Source organism: Canis lupus, chromosome 23 (assembly GCF_003254725.2).
Source record: "Canis lupus dingo isolate Sandy chromosome 23, ASM325472v2, whole genome shotgun sequence".
Lineage (NCBI taxonomy): Eukaryota > Metazoa > Chordata > Mammalia > Carnivora > Canidae > Canis > Canis lupus.
Window position 1 is genome coordinate 38,209,881 of NC_064265.1, and position 23,002 is coordinate 38,232,882.

The window sequence follows — 23,002 nt, forward strand, 5'->3', positions numbered from 1 at the left end:
GGAAATGATAGAAATTTTAAAAACTGCTTTATTAAGGTAAACTACATATATTTAAAGTATATAATTTGATGAATTTTTATGTATGTGTATACCTACTTACGTTAGAATTTTAACTTAATTAATCAAATGAAAGAAAACCAGCTAAAATCATATGGAAGTTTTATATAAGTGATCCAATACTGGTCTCTAAGTAGGAAGATTTATGGTCATACCGGTTTATTGCACAATTCCAAAAGCTTATCTGTTAGGCGAGTTGCATCTCCAATAAATTTTTCTAAGGATTTTTTCATATGAATAGCTTTATTTAGGATTTCCTTGCATCTGTTCACACGCATGGGATAAGAAGACTGTCATAAAAGAAATTAAATGTAGTTTTATACAAGGTGTTAAAAACAGAATTTTGATCGACATAAATCAATTCTAGATGAGAATTCATATTGATTCAAATTTCCTGGAAATCATTGTGGCAATATTCTCAACAGCCATGAAAATGCTATTATCCTATGACCTTATGAATTCCCTTCTTAGAATCTATCCTGGTGGAATAATCAGAATTAAGAATAAATATAGATGTGTCTAGGTGTATTTATTATAAGAACAAAACAATGGAAACACAACAGTTAAATAAATAATAGAAAATAATTATAAGCTAACTACTATAGAGTTTTACATAATTATTAAAATTGTATCTTCAAAGAATATTTAATTCATAGGAATATGCTATGGTAATAATCTTAGATGAAAAATATCAAATTATGTATCTATATAATCCAAATTTGGCATTAAAATATACACAGAAACTACATATACAAAAATACAGAAAAATATCAATGGTAGAATTAGTGAATTTTAGTTTTCTTAATATGTCTATTTTTCAAATTCTCTAAAATATTTATGATTAAATATATTTACCACCTTATAAATGCCCATTAATAATGCAATAGTTTTTCTATTAATAGTTTAGATACTTTGGATTAAACACTTTGAAAAAATAGGCTACCATTTCATACCAAGCACTAAGTCTAGTTTACTAGACTTCAGAGAGAAAACACATGCTGAATTTTTTATCTTAACATATTAGTCCTTTCATTTGATATGGTAAATATTTCTGAATTTAAAAATGATACATAATGCTTTAATATCTTTTTTTAAAAAAGATTTTATTTATTTATTCATGAGAGACACAGAGAGAAGCAGAGACATAGGGAGGGGGAGAAGCAGGCTCCCCCTGCGGGACTTGAACCCAGGACCCCGGGATCACAACCCGATCAAAGGTAGTTGCTCCAGCATTGAGCCACCCAGTTGCCCCAATTTCTTTTTTTCAAGTATTTAAAATTTATGTTTTGCTACTAATTTACTAAGAAAGAAATACTGGAACTTGCATCTTCATATTAGCATTAAATAATCAATGCCATATAAAATGGAAAAAGACACTGCTGTGATTACTATATTACCTTTGACACAGCTGTCATCATCCACATTGCTTGTTGAGGATAGGCCAGAAACACTTTGGCTATAATTTCCATCAAGACAACAAAAACTTCATCATGAGAATGACAAATTCGAGAGATCAACTGTGAAAAAGCAGTCAAAAACTGATATGGTGCTAAGTGATTTGTGTGCTCTGTGATAACCTTGTTTATTTTGGCTAAATCGTTTCTCATTTGTACACGATCAGAACGGCCAGCTGAGAAAAAGATCAATGTTAAAAAAAACAGAGAAGAAAAAAACAGTCTATCAGTCATTTCATAAAAGAAAAATTTTGTGTTAAAAACAACTTTACAATACATGTTATTCTAATACCCGAAGCTAGATCACTTGCCAATAGATGAAGATAGCTATCTTTGACCAAACAGAAAAACATATTTAAAAGGGTCACTGAAAAACTCAAGGGCTATTAATTTTCACTAGAAACACAGAACAAGCCACACTCCACTATAATTTTTAGGGTAAATTATTTGGCTTAAACTAGTATCTCTCAATATGTGTTAGGTTCAGGAAGGAATGAACAGATACTTATTTGCAGCCCTGAACTGCAACTTCTATGTGTTTAGTGTTTCTCCTCATTGTTAACATTCGTGCTCACACTTATATTCAATCTTAAGTATCAAAATCATTCCTCACTTTTTATAAGTTGACTCTTGAGCCAAATGTGACTTTATATCAAAATCAAAATTTCTCTTATCTGTTAAAATTTTTACATAAATTATACCTTTTTCCCATTCGTATGCCTTAGCACCAAAATCAAGCCATAGTGATAACATTCGTGGCATTGACTGATATATGAATTGATTTCCATATTGTAGAGATCTGCAATTATATAGAAAAGATATTATTAACATAGTGCTCTTTTTTACAATTATATGGATTAAAATGTAAAGACAAACTATAACTTGAGTTTTACAAAGCCTTCTGACAAAAATTATGGTATCCATATTTCTTCTTAGTAGAGGTTACTTTGATTCCCTTCTCCCTTTTTTTAAAGATTATTTATTTATTTATTTGAGAGGAGGAGAGCGTATATATGAGAAGGAGCCAAGAGGGAGCAGGGAAGGATAGAGGAAGAGGAGGCTTCGTGCTGAGAAAAGAGCCCAATGGGGCTTGATCCCAGGGCTGCAGAACCATGACTTGAGCTGGTGGGAGATGCTCAATTTTCATGGTATAATACTGGTATTAATTAAAAATATATGTGCACATTAATTTTTCCATTAATAAAGTTTTTTTTAAAGATTTTATTTATTCATGAGAGACACACAGAGAGAGAGAGAGAGAGAGAAAGAGAGAGAGAGAGAGAGAGGCAGAGACACAGGCAGAGGGAGAAGCAGGCTCCATGCAGGGAGTCTGACATGAAACTCGATCCCAGGTCTCCAGGATCACACTCTGGGCTGAAGGTGGCACTAAACCCCTGAGCCACCCTGGCTGCCCAATAAAGTAATTTTTTAAAAGGAAGAAAAAAATGATAGAAAAATTTTTTATCTCATCTAAGGTTAAAGACTGAATCATTGGTAAAGCAGAAAGTATCCTGAATATGCTAAGATCCGTGATTAACAGTTCAAGATCAACAGAGTCACTGACATATTTAATAAGTACACATGCAGTTCTCATACTTACCTGCCAAAATGAAGAACTATATACCGAATGAGATCACCTTGCTTTTCCATTTTGTTGTCTGTGACCATGGGCATCAATTTGTCATAGTACTTGGCAAGGTAAAAATGCCCATCCTCCCACTCTGGCAAGAACAAGGTCACATCCTGTAAAACACAACACCAGAAACTTACCTAAGCAAACCCCATACTATACTGGGAAATAAACTATGAAAAGATGATCAGGGATCAAAAGGTGTAAGACCCACATATAGGCAGAGCAAAGTCAAAGGCAGAGTGACTCTTTAATTAGAATAAAGAATAGGTATTTTCTTGGAAAGGTTTTCTCAGGATGGCTGGTTGGTTCTGGTGAGTTGTCCACTGGCCAGCAAGAAATAGTGTTCAGATAATTAGCTATTTAGGGAAAGGAAACTCCATTTACATTGCCACTTTATATGTCATCAAAATAATTTCCAGATGGACTAATGTATTTTATGAAAGTGTTTATATGTCTATTTTTACTATAAAAAAATCTCAGGAAAGGAAAATATCAAACCTCTAAGGAGGATAGGACTCTAAAAGCATAAAAATATGGTAACAAAAAAACCACATCTTATTTTTCTCCAAGATCTTTCACAGGTTACTACATTCCCTCTCAACTCCTTTATAATTGGGTTTCTAAGAATTCACTTCTCATTCACTCCTCGAACTATTTCTTCATGGTTTGTCTTCAGTATTCCACAAACGCAACTCCTTAAATCTAAAAGATCCTTTCCAACTCTGATCTCATTTGAACTCTCTTCAGCACCTGTTTCTGTTGTCCACAGCATTTCCTCTTTGAAACACTTTCTTCCCTTGGCTTCTGTGAGGCCACAATCTTCCAAGTTTTCTCTTATCCTGTCCCCTGTATCATTTCCTTTCTATTCCCCTGCCTTTTAAGTATTTGTGTATTTATTTTAAAACAATACTATTTGAAATGTGATGGAAAACATATAGAATGACTGACAACAAAATAAATTTTTTTAATGAAGTTCCACTCTTTATTCAAGCAAGTACAAGAACACAGTTTGAACTAAGAACTGTAAATGAGATCTTGAGTTTCCCCTGAACCTAATCCTGCCAATTTACAGACAGCTACCTGCCTGTGGATAGAGGAGAGAATGGCATGACTAGACATATAAAACAGATGCTGGATTCATGTACTCAACCAGCCAGAGATAAGGCTGCCAGTGTCCTTCCCTTATCTAGTCATAAAAGCAAAGAGAATAAAGAAACAGTGTAATTTCTTTTAAAAAAGATATTTTTCAGTCTGGTTTTACCATCATTTTACTCTCTGCTTACTCTTACCTATCTCCCTCCTTCCTTCTTTTCTAGTTTAAGTTTTTAAAATTTATTTTGTAAAGTAAAATTTAGAAACAGGAAAATACAGAAATTTTATGTGTATAGCTTGGTCAATTATCACAAAGTGATCACATATAAGAAGACCTCCGGAAATACAAGCTCCCCTATTCACCCTCCCAATCACTACCTCCTTTCTTTTCCCTGAAAATAACCACTGCTATAAAGTGAATGTTTGTTATCTCCCCACCCCTGAAATTCATGTTGAAGCCTAATCCCCAAAGTGATAATATCTGGAGGTGGGGCCTTTGGGAGGTGATTAGGTCATGATGATGGAATCCTCATGGGTAAGATTAGTGCCCTTATAACCCAGACCCCTAAGAGCTTCCTCACCCCTTCTGCCTTGTAATAAGATGGCAGTCTATGAAGCAGGCCCTCATCAGATACCAAATCTATTAGTACTGTGATCTTGCTTCCCAGCCTCCAGAACTGTGAGAAATGTCTGTTGTTTAAGTCACCCAGTTTATATGTTTATTATAGTATATTGTTCTTAGAGCAGCCCAGACTGACAACCACTTTTGGAATTTCTAATACAGTAATTTTGTTTTGCCCATTTTTGAACTTTATATAAATGGAAACATACTACATGTATTATTTTCTATCCAGTTTTTTTCATTCAACATCATGCTTGTGAAATCTGCCAAACTGTTTTCCAAAATGATCATACCACTTTATACTTTCAGCAACAATGTGTGAGTCTAAATGCTCTACAGTCTGACTTTGAGTTGTCAATCTTTAAATTTTAGCCTTTTATTTTTATTTTTGTTAAAGATTTTTATTTACTTATTCATGAGAGACAAACAGAGAGAGAGAGAGAGAGAGAGAGAGAGAGAGAGAGACGCAGAGACACAAGCAGAGGGAGAAGCAGGCTCCATGCAGGGAGCCCGAAGTGGGACTCGATCCCAGGTCTCCAGGATCAGGCCCTGGGCTGAAGGCAGTGCTAAACAGCTGAGCCACCCAGGCTGCCCAAATTTTAGTCTTTTAATAGATATATAGTGTTGCCTTGTAATGTTTTTAATTTGCATCTATGCTTGGCTACTACAATTGCATACATATCCTTTATTTGTTTTTGGTCATTTATATATTTACTTTTGTAAGTCTTCTACACAGTTCTTGCCTCAGGTTTGCTAATTAACTTTTAAGAGTTCTTACTGTATTCTGGATAAGAGCCTCTTATCATTTATGTGTTGCAAGTATCTCCTAATCTATGGCTTGCCTCCACATTCATGATATCTTTTCATGAGGAAATTCTTAATTTTAACGTAGTCAAATTTATCAATCATTTCTTTTACAGTTGGTCATTTTGATCTGTTTAAGAAGTCCTGACCTACTTCCAGGTTTGAAGATACTCTCCTATATAAGCTTTGGAAGCTTTATTATTTTGACTTTCATGTTTATATCTACCACCTGCCTCAAATTTACCTTTGTTAATGGTGTGAAGAAAAGATCAAGTTTGACTTTCTTTCCTGTAAGATAACCAAATGATACAACATTTATTAAAGACTATCTTTCTGGGGCGCCTGGGTGGCTCAGTGGGTTAAGTAAGTGTCTAACTCTTGATTTCAGCTCAGGTGATGATCTCAGGGTTGTGGGATTAAGCCCTGTGCTGTGCTCTGCACTGGACATGGAGCCTGCTTGGGATTCTGTCTCTCTCTGCCCCTTTCAAGCCCCTAACCACAAGTGTACTCTCTCTCTCTCAAAAAAAAAAAAAAAAAAAAGACTATTCCTCATGGTACTTAGGCCATCATGACAGAGACTTAGTGATGCAGCTAGTTTAGTCAGATTCTAACTTTGGTATAATGAGGGCCTCTCTCCCTTCTCCTCCACCTCAGGCTTCAGTGCAAGAGATGAAAGACCTGGAATATCTGCTATAAATTTTGCTGTGAAGAATTAGTGAGTTTTGTGTGCCTCACAAATTAGAAGAAATTCAGATCTCTCCAATAGGGAGAGTGAAACATAATAATGACTTTAGGATTTACCTTGTTACTACTGCTCTTTAGTATAGTGTGTGTGTGTATGTGTGTGTATATATATATATTTTTTTTTTCTTTTTAAGATTTATTTATTTGAGAGAGAGTGCATATGAGGGGAATCAAGCAGACTCCCCACTGAGTGTGGTGCCCAATGTGGGGCTCCATCCCACCACCCAGGAAATCATGACCTGAGCCAGAATTATGAGTCAGACACTTAACTGACCGAGCCACCCAGACATCCCTGCACAGCACCTTCTTGTAAACAGGGGAACAGGGGGCTAGGCTCCCACTATGTATCTTGCTCAGAATTCAACACTGCCAGGATCTAAACATTAACATTTGTTTCATCTGCTTTATTAGCTCTTGGTCCCATTTAGGTCTTTTCTTTTTATATCTTCCATTTCTCTCCTTATCATCATCATGTTTTCCTCTAGGCTTAAGTATATTTATAGTAGCGATTTTAAAGTTCTTATCTGAAGCATGTTTATGATAGCTATTTTAAAGTCCTTATCTCCTCATTTTATCATCTTTACCATATTTGTGTCTCTTTCTTTGACTGATTTTTCTTCTGTATATAGCTTATATATTCCTGCTTCTATATATCTAGAGTAATTTTTTACTGGATGCCAGACATAGGTCATTTTATGTTGCTGAGTTTTAGATTTTGTTATATTCCTTTAGAGAGTGGTAGACTTTGATGAGGCAGGCAGTAATTTTACTCGTAAATCAGCTTAATCCTTTTAATGTTTCAATGCTTTTGTAGGGTGGATGTAGAGTAGCCTCTAGTGTAGGGCTAATTAAACCCATTTTTAAGGTGTGGCCCTTTGAGAGTCTCTATATATCATGTATGCAATGAGGCCTCTTGCCTGGTGATAGAATTCTGGATGATTTCCAATTCTATGTAAGCTCTGGAAATTGTTCTTTTTATAGCACTCCCCCAAATCCCTGCCCCCCAACTGATATGTATAACTGCATTATACATATACTTGCCTTGTATTTTTTCATAACTGCATTGCTTTCAAAGTTAGCTGTTTCTTCCATAAATCGGCCCACTAGTAGCATAGCTCGACCATGGATTAACATGTTCTTACTCTCGGTTGGGGTTTTATTTTCAGGAAAACATAATTCAACACCCTTCTGAAGAACAATTAGTGCCTGGTGAACATCACCCTAAAAGGAAAATGGCAACAACAAGCTTTTTAATTTAAGATATTTCTGTTTTCTGAAAAACATTACTATTAGTACTTAAAGTCCAATATGTTTTTATGTATAACTCTTTGTAACTTCATGTTCATCTCTCATTTCCCTCCTACAAAAGTAAAATCCTAAAAAGGAAGTATTGCTTCATTTCATGTAGAACTCATATTAATTCATTCATTTGCTCATTTTTACAATCAAAGTATAAGGAACTGAGAGATTTATGTAGATGACTGGGGATAAACAAACATGAATAAATAAAAATTTCTAGCTTAAAAAAGTTCACAGTCAGGTGAAGAAATAGAGTATGTAAAATAGCAACAAAATGGTAAATGCTATTAACAGAGAAATTTATATGGATATTAAGGACAGAGAAGGGAATCTCCCACATCTACATGAAGATATAAGAAAATGGAGAAGAGCAGCACTCAGCAAAGATTACCGGATGAGGAAAATTTGAATTAAGTTTTGAAGAATGAGTAGCAATATTCCTGGAAGTGAATTCAGTGAAGGACATTCTTAGTAAAAGGACTAATAATTTGGGGCTCCTGGGTGGCTCAGTTGGTTAAGTGTCTGACTCCTGATCTCAGCTCAGGTTTCGATCTCAAGGTTGTAAAAATTAAAAAAAGGAATAACATCCCTATGTGGAAAAGGCAAGTAGCATGGTTTTAGCTATAGTCTAAAGGGCTTATGAAATAGTGAGTGGTAAGTGAGGTTAAAGAGGTAGACTGGAACTCAATCAGAAAAAGCCTTGTATACTTTCTAGAGGTCAGACTTAATCATAAAGGCATGAAGAATACTTCAAAAGATTTTAATCAAAGCAGCTACATGATTTAATGTGCATTTTAGAAAGATTACAAACTGCAGTCATGTGTACACAGAAACAGAAAGACTAAAAAAAAAGGCTATTAATATTATTAGAGACTACAAATGCTAAGGGCATGAATGAAAGCAGCAGAGTTAAATAAGAGAGGATTAAAAGATGTTTCTTTTTCAACTTCCAAATATGCAATAAGGTATTATTAAGTATAGTCACTATGCTATACAGTATACCACAACTTATTTATTTATAACTAGAAGTTTGTATCAAAATGTTAAGAGAGGGCACCTATGTGGTTCAGCTGGTAGAGCATGTAACTCTTTTTAGGTTTTTTGGGTTTTTTTTTTTTTTTTAGAGGGAGAGAATGTGTGAGAGGCTTTATCTCACAATCCTGAGATCATGACCGAGATCATGACCTGAGCTGAAATCAAGAGTCAGACACTTAACCAACTGAGCCACCAGGTGCCCCAAGCATGCAACTCTTGATCTCAAGGTCATGAGTTTGAGCCTCAGGTTGCAGGTAGTTTACTTAACAACAACAACAACAAAAATCGAAAGATTTTTCTAAGGAAAATTTGGTCTCCACTTGGACATGGAAAATGAGGGAAACGAAGAAGTTCAAAATGATGCCAAGATGTCTATCTTAGATGAGAGGATACGAAGGAGTCCGATTTAAAAAACAGAATATATAGGAAAAGCAGTTATTGAATAATAAATGATGAACTTGATTTTGAACATGTTGAATTTAAGGTATTATAATACACAGACCAGCACTAGCTCAGAAAATGACCAGGTACTGGCAAATATAGGCTGAATCATTACTTTTGCCTCTACAATCACAGATGGCTCCAGCTATAGTTGCTAAATGTCAATTTCAGAATATGCTATGCTCACTACTAATTCTAGACTGGTGGCAAGCATAAGGAGATATGTAAGTAATAACCATTTAAATCTGGGGAATAATCTTTGCAAGTAATTCAGATAATCAAAAAGCCTCTTTCTCATTACTATTGCTTCAATCTGGGGATAGCTGGGGACTTTTGTTCTTATGCAAAGCCTTTTGTGATAGGTTAGATTAGAAATTAATCCTGACAATAAAACTGGCAAATCCTCCCAAAACTAATTGTCTGCTAAGAATATAAGTAGGGAACAGTGTTATTTTCATTTCACAAGAATCTTTTTTTTTTTAACATTTTATTTATTTATTCATGAGAGACAGAGAGAGAGAGAGGCGGAGACATAGGCAGAGGGAGAAGCAGGCTCCACGCAGGGAGCCCGATGTGGGACTCGATCCTGGATCCTGGGATCATGCCCTGAGTCAAAGGCAGACGCTCCACCGCTGAGCCACTCAGGTGTCCCTCATAAGTGTCTTGAGTGCCTACTATGTGCACCCTGTATATATACAGGAGGTAAAGACAAAGTAAAAATTGGCTGTTTCTCTAAAGAACAACAAAGGAAGACAGATGAAAACTGAAAGAATTGCACTTTCATCTTGAAATGGAAAGACAAATGTTTAGGGACATCAGGAAAGAAGGAACGGTTTCCTCTAAATTATGGTAGAATGATAAAGATGACAGAGAGAGGCTCTGAATTTGGATTAGGGATCATCTCTTAGTCAAGCCTTGGTAGGAAGTATATAATATACAATATATCTATGATGTTCTCTTGGCCGTTACCTTGGACCATAGCCACTTTGCCCTCTCCACATATAGTTCAGCAAGTCTTGATTCTCCAGCATTAAGGAGAGCATTGTAGGCTGTCTGGTGGTGACCAGCCTTTCTAGCTACTCTGGCACTCTGTAGCCAACATTCTCCAACCATTTCATTGTAATCTGGTCTAAATGAAGACGAGAAAAAGCATTTTAAATTATATTCAACAATTTTATTAGAAAGCTCTCTTCCTAACATGGAACCTTCTCAATATACAATTCAAAGAAATCAAAGAAGATTAATTTATTAAAAAACTCATTTTAATTTTCTTACAGTGATCAATTTTTGTCAATTACAAGTCTATGAAAACTCTAATACTGACTTCTATCTGCACCTCTCCCAGATATATTAACAATAAAAAAAGATACATTGCATTTAAAAGTAATTCTCAAGTTCTAAGTTCATTTCAACTTACATAGTATTGCTCTGACAACTGATAACAGAAAAATAGAGATTCAAAGAGAAAATTAAGGAAGATAAATACTTCCAAATAATACACAAATGTAATAGTAAATTCATGATCACTGACATTAAAAAAAAAGTGTGAAAAACCTTTTGTTGAGGCTTAATAAAGCTCTCCGGAGAGCCAGGATGGGCTCCTTAGCTCTGTAGGAATTTTGTGTCATTTCTAGTCGAGCTACCCAGTTGAGAGAATCTTCTTGAGAACTGTCACCTGACGACTGGTGAAAGAGTGGTTTGATGCTATGCTCCAACTCACACAACATGTGCAATCTGAAGATAGATAAAATGTTATCTCATATACAAAGCACATACTCAAATTAGCTATTAAGAATCTAAATTGTGAAGTTTTCTTTGGAAGAACTTTAACCAATATATATCCTTAGTATATAAACTATAACATTTTTATCTTTTTAAATTGGATATAAAACACCACTTATGTTGATTTAAATGTTTAGTCCAAATTCCTATTAATTAAATTGGAGAAGGATATATAAAACTAAATTCAAGTGTATACAAATCAAGTTTCACCTATATAAAGATAAGAGAAAATATGGATCCATTATAAAGCAACAGAAATATTTGCATATTTTGCTGGTGCTTCTATAATAGGCCTAACATAGGTAGATGCCAGCAAAAAAGTGAAATGATGCAATTTTATTTTTTCTAAGAATGATGGAAACACTCAGGACACATTCACACTAGCTTTTTTTCCATTTTTAATACTTAGTGTCTATGACTCAGTGTTCAAGGACACAGTTGAGTATCTACAGAACAGAATTAATCTCAGTAGTCCAATCTATGGTTTCATTTAACTGTTACTAAAGGGGCTGATACAAATTATAGTAAATTCTTCTAAATTAAACAAAAATGTTCTTACTTATTTTTTAAATTATAACATCTATTGTTTTCCTCAGGTAAACTCACAGATCTGAAATGTTTTCATTTCATTTTCTTCCTTACTTCTGAAAGCTAATTTTCCATTCTACTGGTGTAATGTCTACATTTTTTTTTTGGGAGGGAAATGTCAAATGCATTTCCAAATGAGAGGGAAAAGAAACTAACAAGTACTGAGTATGAAAAGTGCCAGGCACAGTAAATGTCTACACTATTTAGGTTAGTTATATAGCAAGTACAATATGACATTACAACAGGATGTATATGATATTTTCTTACTTTTTAGAAGTTTCACAATTGCCTTTTCAATGAAAAGGATATACATTAGAACATTTTTTAAAAACTAAAAGGTGAGGAGCACCTGGCTGGCTCAGTTGGTAGAGCATGTGACTCTCGATCTCAGGGTTGTGAGTTTGAGCCCCACATTGGGCATAAAGACTATTTAAAAAACAAAAACAAAAACAAACAGACAAAAAAACCCTCTAAGGTGATTTTGAGATAAAGGAATAAAAAAGCCACTGTGAGTAGATACACACGAAACCAAATATACTATCACTGAAGACAGTTAAAGACCAGGAACACAAAAATGGAAACCACCCCCCATACCTTACAATATATTCATATCCTCGTTGATAAGAGCCTCTTTCAAAGCTTGCAGCTGAAAGAGGTACAATTTGTTCTGCTCTCACTAGTTTCAGTGTGTCATAAAAAGCTGTGGTATCTCTTTTCTTGGCTGATAATAGTAACTGTCCCAGTCTGACACTCCATGTTGTAGATTTCCCATCTGAAAAATAAATGTAGAGTCAAGGAGTGCCATAGGGCCCCAAAATTAGCTATTATCATTTGGTAAAATGGTCAGCAGAAATACTGGAGCAAATGGTTTCACTCTACTTTGGACAACTAAACTAGGAAATTATAAAACAAGCTAAAAGATTAATTATAGATGTTACTTAGCTACTTAAGTCTGAATATTTATAGCATATTAAAACTTCATACATTTAAAAAAAATGCATATATTTTAGGAAGTAATTTTACCTGCTGCCAAATAGTTTTCCACCAAATCCCACTGTGACAATTTCCAGGCTGCTTCCACTCTATATGTGTTTAATTCATCTGTCCATTCAGATCTATTAAGAGACACCAGTTATCAACGAAACCTTATTTATTTAGGTGGCATTTAGAGTTTTTTTTTTATTGTTTTAGATGTTCTATTTATTTATTCCTCTATTTGTACTATATTGTATTTTGTACTTAGATATGAAATAATTATCTTTATCCAAAATAACCCAATTTTTAATCTTTCCACTCCCCTAAAACATTTTTTCAATAATGACTTCTAAAAGGTTCATTTATAAATGTCATTCAAAAAATGCCATTCCTTAATAAATTGTGCCATATAACAGAATCAATACCTGCATAATTACAAAGTGCAGTTGTAAGATTAGCTGCATGTTTAACTTAAAGGCGGGAGAAAAAAGAGCCAACTGAACAAATACACATTCAGAGGTAAGCAATTCTAAGAACTTGGAATTTTTGAAATTAAATTTAAGGCAAAAATATAGGAACTGATGAGTAGATCAGGGGCAGTTGGGGGTGCACATGGGGTACATATTTATAAATAAAATCTTGAAAAAAGTAATAAATGAGTAAATTTTTTACTTAAAAAATCTAATAATAGCAGCATAAATATACTGAATACCTTACTGAATACCTTACAATATCTAAATACAATTTCACCAAAAATAATCTAAAACAGGTTAAAAGAAATACACTGGAAATGCAGTTTCCTGAAGTCCAGTACTGAATAACTTTACAAGCTTATCACCAGATGCCAAAATATCAAAATTAAGATAAAAATCTGAGGAGAATTATCACGATTTGCTATCTAGAGGGGATGTGCCATACAGCCAAGAAGTACAAAATGCCATACTATGCCAAGAAGTACAAAAGGCAATAAGGATAAGGCTGTGAGAACTTATCCATAAAAATAGGTGCATTAAACATAGTAATACAGTCAATGATTTTAGAGTAGTATTTGTTTAAATGCAAATATTCTCCCCAAAGAAAACACATCCCCTTAATGACCATTTGATCCAATATGATAGAGCAATCTTGGCTGAATATGGAAACTGGACTTTTCACAGTTCAAAGATCAGGAGGCTCTATGTATCCCACATCCAAAGAAGCCAAGAAGAGTCTAACTGTCCAGTGTGCATAATAAGGAAACTTGACACCTAGGCATGAGCCTTGACAAATCTTCCCAAATTACTTTATTTATAAGGTCTCGTTGAGAGGTTAGTTGATAACCTAGAGAACTATCTAAAACATATGACCATTCTGTCTCTGGTTCTGCAAAGCTACCTCCCTCATTTAATAAATTCCATTAATGTGAAGCCATCTGATCAACAGTGAGCTTCTCTGCTCTCAAACATTATAGAATTGTGCTCTTTACAAATCATAGTTTGGAATTTACAGAAACTCTATTAGAAGAACTCTTTTTGAGAGCCCTAACTAAAAACGGTGGCCAGTGTACTCTTTGGTTAGCTGAGATACAATGCCTTTTGATCAGATCTCACTGCCCAGAATAGTCAATTGGCATCTGGTAAATTTCTCAAGAAATAAGTCTTTTAGCTCTCAGAATACAGCAGCTTTAAAAGCAAAATCAACCTCCAAGGTTACTCCTCAGACCAGAAGAACTGCAGCCTTAATCTTCGTACTACTTTTTTGCATCATTTGATTTGCATCATTTTTTTTTTTTTTTTAGGAAAAAGGCAGCTTTCATTTTTATCAATCCTTTAGGAAAAAATCAACTCACACAGTCTTGAGTGATGGTCTATAAATCAGTCACAAAGTTTCCCTCTCCCCAACACAGAAAATAACTGGTGTTGATAATGTAGACAGAACTTAGATAATTTTTGGATGTGTTCACATGAGCCTTACCAATAGTAGATGAGCTCTGGAAGTTTCTGTCTTAAAGCAACTATAATTCAAGGATGACTCTTGGGACAGAAGATAAGCTATTAAGTGCTAATTCGACTTATGGCAAAGTAGAAAAAAATATTCTTTTTTGCATATCTCTAATATCATGAAAACAAAAAAGATTTCATTTCTTTAGTAAATAGTTATGTCAACCCAATTCATCAATTAAAATTTTCCCAGATACAGTAACAAAAGAAAATTATTCTTTAAAGAATATATTACCTGTTAGCATGCACTCCATTCACCTGAGTGATTACAGTAGACAACTGACCAAGACCTAACATGGACTTCACTACACCATGATAATGAATGATCTAGAAATTTAAAAATATTTAAAATAGCAATTATCATTTCAAATATACCTTGGGAAACAAGACAGCTTTTTATTCATAAAAAAGTACTATTTGGGGGTGCCCGGGTGGCTCAGTCAGTTAAGTAGCTACCTTTGGTTCAGGTCATGATCTCAGGGTCCTAGGATTGAGCCCTGCATCGAGCTCCCTGGTCAGCAGGGAGTTTGCTTGTCCCTCTCCCTCTGTCTCATGACTTTATTTAGTCTCATGACTAAATAAATAAAATCTTTTTTTAAAAAAATTGATGTATTATACTTTTGGGGGGTATGCATTATACTTTTAATTGCAAATTAAAATTATATAAATTTGAGTAACTGAATACACAGCTTAATATAAATATACTCAACAAACCTCATTCATTTGTGGATTCCTTTTTTTAAAGATTTTATTTACTTATTCTTGAAAGACATAGAGAGGCAAGAGACACAGGCAGAGGGAGAAGCAGGCTCCCCTGGGGAGCCTGATGCGGGACTCCATCCCAGGACCCCGGAATCTCCACTTGAGCCAAAGGCAGCCGCCTAACCATCGAGACACCCAGGCACCCCCATTTGGGGGGTTTCTAAGATCACAGAAATTTGGTATTGGAAGGGATTTTTGAGATCATCTAGACATCTCTAATTTTATCAATCAAGAAACTCAAACTCAGAGATGATTAAATATTTTCTAGACACACTGTGACACTACTAGGGACACTACTGAAACTAAGATTTCCAGAGTTCCTACTTCAGAGTCTTTTCATTTTGTTGTCTCTCATTTAATATCTTACCTGGTCTGGTTCTAGCTGAATAGCCCTGTCATAACAAGCAGTAGCATCCCTCAGTAAGCCAATACTTTCATGTTCAAGGATCTGTTCTTTCAAAGATGGTTCTGCCTTTCGAATTGCACTTACTCCAGCCACTCCATCCGGTTCATGCATAGCAGCATACAATTTCTTTGTTCAAACATAACAAAACAATCAAATAAAAGAAAAAAACACAATAGAAATAAAACTATACAACCACCAGTTTATGTGGAAAGACCATATGAGAATTCTTCTCAAAGCAATAGTATTTGCTTCAAGGCAGATTTCATAGTAAAATTATAAACTTATTTCCAGGCCTTCTATTATCTTAATACCCTTGTTCCACTTAAATACAAATCTACATTAGTAACTGTTACTTAAGATAAATTCTGCTGAATATAGTTTATAAGTGTCACAAAATTTTTAAATAAGCATTTTAATATGTTGATATTGAGATGTCTCAAATCTGAGTTTGAAGGATATATTTAGGTTGAAGACAAAAATTTGGCAGCAATTAGCACAAAGATGTTCTTTAAAGGTGGGGAAAAGGGCATGATTTAGGAAAATAGAGAAAAGGAAGAAAACAGGGCCTGGGAAGAAGACTGGAGTATTTCTATATCAAAAGAGAAAGAACTAAAAAATGAAACTGAGAAGAGAAACCAAAGTAGTTTATTTATTTATATATTTTAAGATTTATTTATTCATGAGAGACACAGAGAGAGAGAGAGAGGCAGAGATAGAGGCAGAGGGAGAAGCAGGCTCCCCACAGAGAGCCTGATGTGGGACTCAATTCCAGAACTCCAGGATCATGCCCTGAGCTGAAGGCAGACACTCAATGGCTGAGCCACCCAGGCGTCCCGATAAACAGTTCTTTTAAAACTGGCTATAATGGGAAACAGAGAGATGGGTAGTATCTGAAGGAGACTATAAGACCAAGGGAATTATGAAAAATTAAGATGGAAGATACCTGAGCATGTCTGTATACTCTGGATGAAGAAGACAAAGTATTGATACTAAAAAAAGCAGGAATATTGAAGGATTAAAATCAAGAACACAGGAGGATTGAATTTTGACAGAAAGCGATCCTTAGGAATAAAGGAAGAAAAGAGAAAAGGATATGGTGCAGAAGTCAGTGTATTTTTAAATTTGGTGGACATCTGGATTCCATTTTCTCAATGATGATGAAGCAAGATTACTAGTTGAGAGTAAGTGAAGAAGAAGCTGAGAAATGAGAAGAAACAGTCATATTGAAGAGCAGAAGATAGGCTTATTAGAGAAACACAGATGGACTGAAGGCAGTGTTAAAGAGTACTGCTGAGGTCTTAGATGATAAATTTAAAGTAAAAGCAGTTAAAAACCCACCATGTGATTTTTCACTAGCAATGTTCAACTGCTTAAATGCAGACACTGGCAAGGCAGATGGGTGAGTTTATCCACGGATGGTGTTTTACGAAGTGAGTATCGCATAAGGGAGAAAGTCAAGGAAACTGAACATCTTTGTAAAGGAATGATTTTAATAATGAACAACAGACTCACAGCTAGCCAGGGAGAAAAATAAAGACAGGGGAAGGCTAATATTCATCCAAAGACTACAAACTTTTGGGGTGCCCGGCTGGCTCAGTAGAAAGATCATGAGACTCTTGATCTCAAGATTGTGAGTTTGAGCCCCATGCTGGGTGACGAAATTACTTATATGAGTAATAAAAACTTAAAAAAAAAAAAAAAAAGGACTATAAGCTATGAATTTCTCAGTTTCTCACTACCTTTTGCTTTTGACTTGAAAAAAGTTACCAATTTTGACCTCTTATTTAATCCCTCTGTATTAGCCCTACCTTTCCTTTTTTAACCTTCCCTATACAATTAAAATACTATCACCTAAACCATTATTTCATTAGCGCTGTCATACCTGATTCCTGTTACAACCAGCACATCCTCCTTCCCACTCACCTCAAATTCAGGCCCATATTTCTCATGAGAATAACAATGGCCTGCTTCCCTTGCATCATAGCTTTCAAACCCTCCCTCCATGACTGCTATAGTCATTTAGTTAAAATACCATTCTGACCATGCACTTCCCTGGTTCAAATCCTCTAAGAATTTTGGACAAGTTGTGTCTTTCCTCTGTCCAAATCTTTCTTTTTCCTCTGCCATTCCCAAACTAACACTTTACTCTTTAGCACATACCATATTCTTTCCCAACTCCATATGGATGCCTCTGTTTGAAATATCTTACCTCCTTTTATTACCTACTGTCCATTCTTTAAGAACCAACTTACTCATTGTCTCCATGAAGCCAGTACTGACCCTTTGCTTACTCTCATCTCCCACATTACCCCACACAGGAAAATTTAAGGGTCTTTACTCATGGCACATATATATCACTTTACACCAAATCGGTGTTTATCTCTCCCCACTAATCTGTAAGCTTCTAAAGTGCTAATAACCACCTCGTAGCTAGCAGAACACCTAAAAAACTCAATAAAATGCTCAACAAAATGAATATAAACATAAAAGACTGGCAATATTAAACATCATTAAATTTACTGTATTAATTTCAAACCTGTAAAAATCCAAGATGCTCTTGAATATTTTGTTTCTTTTCTGTAATAAATGATTCAAAGTGCATTACAGCTCGTGTGTATGCTTTGGAGCGAAAGGAAGCTACTGCGAGGGTATCCTGAGGTATAAGGTCTAGAAAACGAGTTACACTCTGATAGTCTTCATAATCCGCCGTAGATGCTAGAATACAAAAAGATAATTGGGTGATTAAAGATGTATAATGTGAAATTTTAAAAGTATCAATTTAAATTCCAATTTATTTATTTTAAATTCAATTTAGTGAACTAAATAAATTAATCTAAATGTATTAGAGAATCACACTAAGAATGTAACTACCAGAGGATTGCTCAGAGGATTCTTGCTCCAATTCCACCATTATTACTTACCTTACTTGGAGATATTTAACTTATTTGAGCTTCTGTTTCCTCATATATAATAGGGAAATGTTAATATTGTCCTTCCTTACAATGTTGTTGTGAGGATTAAATGTAAATCTGTATTATATTGTATCATTTCACTCAAATGTGGAATTTAAGAAACAAAAATGAGCAAACAGGGAATAAAAGAGGGAGGGGCAAACCAAGAAGCAGGCTCATAACTAGAGAGAACAAACTGATGGTTACCAGAGGGGAAGTAGGTGAGAGGATGACTGAAATAGGTGATGGGGATAAACAAGTACACTTGTGATGAGCTCTGAGTGTTGTATGAAGTACTGAATCACTATATAGTACACTTGAAACTAATATTACACTGTGCATTAAGTAACTGAACTTTAAATAAAAACTAAAACAAAAGAATAAATCTGTATTAAATGTTGGAAAGATATAAAGGTGATACAAAAGATACAAAGATGAGTTATTTATTAACAGTAACTATAAAAACACTGCTAGAGTACAATAGCAGGGTAAAAGCAGAATTTATAGAAACAACGTTTTTAAAGTTTAGATTTTAACATTCTATTTTTTTCCTCTGTTGCCATACAAACAATATCAACCGTTTTAATGAAAATTCAAAGTAAAAGTGCTTTTGAAGTAAAATCACAAATACTTCAGAGTATTTTTTTTTCAAGAATCTATGAAAAAACATAAATTGGGAACTTCAAAATAAATATAGTCTAGTTTAACAATTCTTATTTAAAACTTATAAATTTTAGTAGCAATTCATAACAGTATATGGAAAATAAGAAATAGAAATGCTTCTTCAAAAAAGTCCCTGATTCCATTAAAATTTGTAGGTCATTCAAATTATGAGAAATGTTAAAAATATTGTATCTTTGAGGGTGCCTGAGTGGTTCAGTTGGTTAAGCAGCTGCCTTTGGATCAGGTCATGATCCCAGGGTCCTAGGATTGAGCCCCACATCAGGCTTTCTGCTCAGTGAGGAGTCTACTTCTCCCTCTTTTTCTGTGCTCTCTCTCCCTCTCTCACTCCTTCCCAAATAAATAAAATCTTTAAAAAAAAAATTGTACCTTTGAACCAATGCAAATGTTATTCTTAAAAGCTAGTATTTCCCTTGCAATGTTAATGTTAGTAGGAATGGTGATAGAGGTTGAAGAGAGACTGTATTTTTTTTTTTAATTTTATTTATTTATGATAGGCACACAGTGAGAGGGAGAGAGAGAGAGAGAGGCAGAGACATAGGCAGAGGGAGAAGCAGGCTCCATGCACCGGGAGCCTGACATGGGATTCGATCCCAGGTCTCCAGGATCGCGCCCTGGGCCAAAGGCAGGCGCTAAACCGCTGCGCCACCCAGGGATCCCTGTATTTTTTTTTTTATGTATTTTGATTTATACAACCATTTACACATGCAGAAATAGGAACAAACATTAAATTGTTAAATCAATGGAAAATATATTAACAATTAGCCATAGTGTTCAGAAAAACAATCCCCCAGATATTTGCTTTCAAGTCCAAAAACTTTTAGAAAAGTAAATTATTGTGCTTAATAACAGGAATGTATGTGCTTTCCTCATGTATATGAACAAGAGAGAGAGGCTCACAAACTGAGAACTGCAAAAGTGAAGGTCTCTTTAAGGATTGTTAAACAGTCAATTTTTTCAATTAGCCTCAAAGTCTAGGAGGAAAAATTTCCATTAAAATAGCTGCGATATACAGAAGCAGAATAAATATAAATCTTCTCGCCAAATGCTTCTATCCTGAAGGACATTTTTAACTCTAACGAGATTCCCTTTTCTATCACTTTAATGGTAATTGTACTATCACAGGAAAAAAAAACCTACACATATTTGGTATAGCAGGGTGTAATGTAGTAATGTGTATTAAGCATATTTAGAAAGACTGCTGGATGCCAAACACTACCAGAGACAGGAAAAACAAAAAAGTAAAATTTATGAATGAAATGAATAGAAAGTAGGAAAAAAAACAGGATGAAATGAAATTTAACATCTCTTTTGAAATGTAAAACTTACATGGGATAAAGATTACAAAGAGTATTCTAAGTGAAAAAGGATAAAAAACACTTAACTATATACATGTATACATACATGTATGTGTATATACACATAGTGCACTGAGAGGGCACACAATAAATACACACAATACACTGAAAAGACATGGAGTAAATGGTTTAGCAGCGAGGGATCAGTCACTTATTTCATACTTTATAATATATACATTCATCACTTCATTTAATCCTCAGTCCTCTAAGGGAGATAATAATAATCCCATATTATACAAAGAAAAATTAGGCATTATCTTGCCTAAGGTAGTAGGAGTAGAATTTAAAGAGAGGTTTTCTGACTATAAATTCTCTGCTTTTTCTCAGTGAAAAGGGGGAAAAAAGATATGCAAGAAAACACAGGTCTTTAAAAAGCTAATGCTTAAGTTACAGAATTGGTACAGGAAGTAGCTAACTGGTTAATAATTAAGAGAAGAAAATAAACACAAGTTATGACTCACCTACTGAGTCTATCTTATCTCTGTTTGATTTGCTTTGTGGAAATTTCTCTGCATTCAGTGCCTGAAATTTGTGCCTTGCCCATTGTGTTAGATGGTCAAGCATGGAGAACACAGTCTGTGTACTGAGTTGACACAGATCAGATGCACTGTCTTGGGTACTTATGGTATGCTGATCATCATGCTTTAGAACTGCCATAATTTCTGCATAAACCTAAGAAGAACTCATTTTATGGTTAATAATGTGTCATGTAATATCATTTTGCTAATATCTGCCATATAAGATTAAGCATTCTAAGGCAACTCTAAGTCAGAATAGATGATTTCATAGTGTCTAATAAAATTTTAAATGTACATACCATATAACCCAATAGCTCTATTTTTTGGAGTACATCCTAGATACACATACACAAATGCTTTCACAAATAAGAATCTCCATAATGCTTACCATAGCATTATAAAAACAAAAACCATGGAAATAATAATTATTATGACAATAGTTAAATAATGGTACAACTATAAAATGGAAGGATATTATACAGCACTAATATAAAAGGGTGGTTCAAAAAATATATATTGGTAAATAAAATAACAGGGAAGTTGCAGAACAATACCTACATTGTACCATTAAAAAACAAAAAACAAAAAAAAACAAAAACCCTAAACAGAACCAATGGCATTAAAAAAGGTCCGAAAACATACACATCAAATTCATATCAGTGATGACCTCTGGGAATGTGGGATCAGGAACAGTAGTCATAGGATACACTTTTATTTGTACAATTTGAATATTTACATTAAGAACATAGTGATACGTTATTTATGCTATTAAAAAAATAATCATTTTGGGGGGTGCCTGAGTGGTGGTTAAGAATCAATATCTTGATTTTTGCTCAGGTCATGATCTCAGGATTGTGTGATCAAGCCCTGAGTTGGCTCTGCATTCAGCCCTGTGTCAGGCATCCTCTCCCTCTGCGCTTCCTCCTAACACGTTTCCTCTCTTTCTCTCAAATAAATAAAGCTTTAAAAAATAATCATTTTTTAAAAAGAAGTGTTACATGTATGTGATTAAAAAATTAAACTTAACAAAATATTATAAAACAAAAAGTAAAATATTCTCCTTCCCCTATCCTAATCCATAGTACTACTCAGCAGGAAAAGCCATTATCAGTAATTTTTTATACACTCTATTTCAAAAAGTTCTATGTATATTGGGGCATATATAATATATACTTTCTAATTTTCTACACTAAGCATTGGATAATTCTTTGATGAATAAAGGGTTAAAAAGATTTTTAAGAGTTAGACATGTATATACATAGCCAGCCATACACTGATCTACATTCCCTAACATGTAGCTTTTCTAATACTAATTTATAGTGGACAAATGTTTGGACAAACAGAAACTTAATAATATGGTATCTCTCACCTCTTGCTGATCTTCTTGATTACAACCCAACAAGACATATACTAGAATATGTGGAAGAAGATAGATGGTCACCTTGAAATCATGTTTCATCATAATGCTACAGCAAGTGAAGATTTTACTGGCAAGATCATGCCGAACCTGTAAACCCAAATGGTTTAGGGACAGTAAGTAATTTTATACATTATACTCTACTGATTAATGTCAAAAAACCACACAGGAGATAATTTATCATTGCAGAATGGGTATTCTTGTATGGAGAGGGGCACATACACTCAGGAAAAAGGATTTCAGATAACCACCTCTCTGGTCACTCTAAATATCTTAAAATGCCTGAACTGCTGTGACCCCTAAAGGCAATGTCAACCACCTCAACATAAAAGGCCTTCCCCCCTTACTTTTTGGATGCATCATGTTTTGTTACAGATCAGCATCCCTAAGTACAGTATATTTTA

General features: G+C 34.5%; 1 protein-coding gene and 1 non-coding gene across 5 annotated transcripts in view; one reads left to right on the top strand and one right to left on the bottom strand.

The window, feature by feature from the left end:
* ATR (ATR serine/threonine kinase) overlaps positions 1–23,002 on the bottom strand; it is a 91,122-nt gene that overhangs the window by 16,144 nt on the left and 51,976 nt on the right. For all 4 annotated transcript variants that reach the window (XR_004808397.2, XM_025448740.3, XM_049099904.1 and 1 more), the window contains 14 exons: positions 22,551–22,688; positions 21,125–21,335; positions 18,210–18,388; positions 15,635–15,799; positions 14,741–14,832; positions 12,575–12,666; positions 12,146–12,323; positions 10,736–10,915; positions 10,151–10,310; positions 7,448–7,627; positions 3,112–3,254; positions 2,213–2,310; positions 1,455–1,687; positions 213–347 (listed from right to left, as the gene is read on the bottom strand). Coding sequence is in view for 3 of the 4 variants with exons in the window: in XM_025448740.3 (XP_025304525.3) it covers positions 213–347; positions 1,455–1,687; positions 2,213–2,310; positions 3,112–3,254; positions 7,448–7,627; positions 10,151–10,310; positions 10,736–10,915; positions 12,146–12,323; positions 12,575–12,666; positions 14,741–14,832; positions 15,635–15,799; positions 18,210–18,388; positions 21,125–21,335; positions 22,551–22,688 (2,184 nt within the window). In the remaining variant the exon portion in view is untranslated. The remainder of the gene's footprint in view (positions 1–212; positions 348–1,454; positions 1,688–2,212; positions 2,311–3,111; positions 3,255–7,447; positions 7,628–10,150; positions 10,311–10,735; positions 10,916–12,145; positions 12,324–12,574; positions 12,667–14,740; positions 14,833–15,634; positions 15,800–18,209; positions 18,389–21,124; positions 21,336–22,550; positions 22,689–23,002) is intronic.
* Positions 11,899–11,971, top strand: TRNAE-CUC (transfer RNA glutamic acid (anticodon CUC)). The gene has a single exon. It is a non-coding gene; the product is annotated as a tRNA-Glu (tRNA).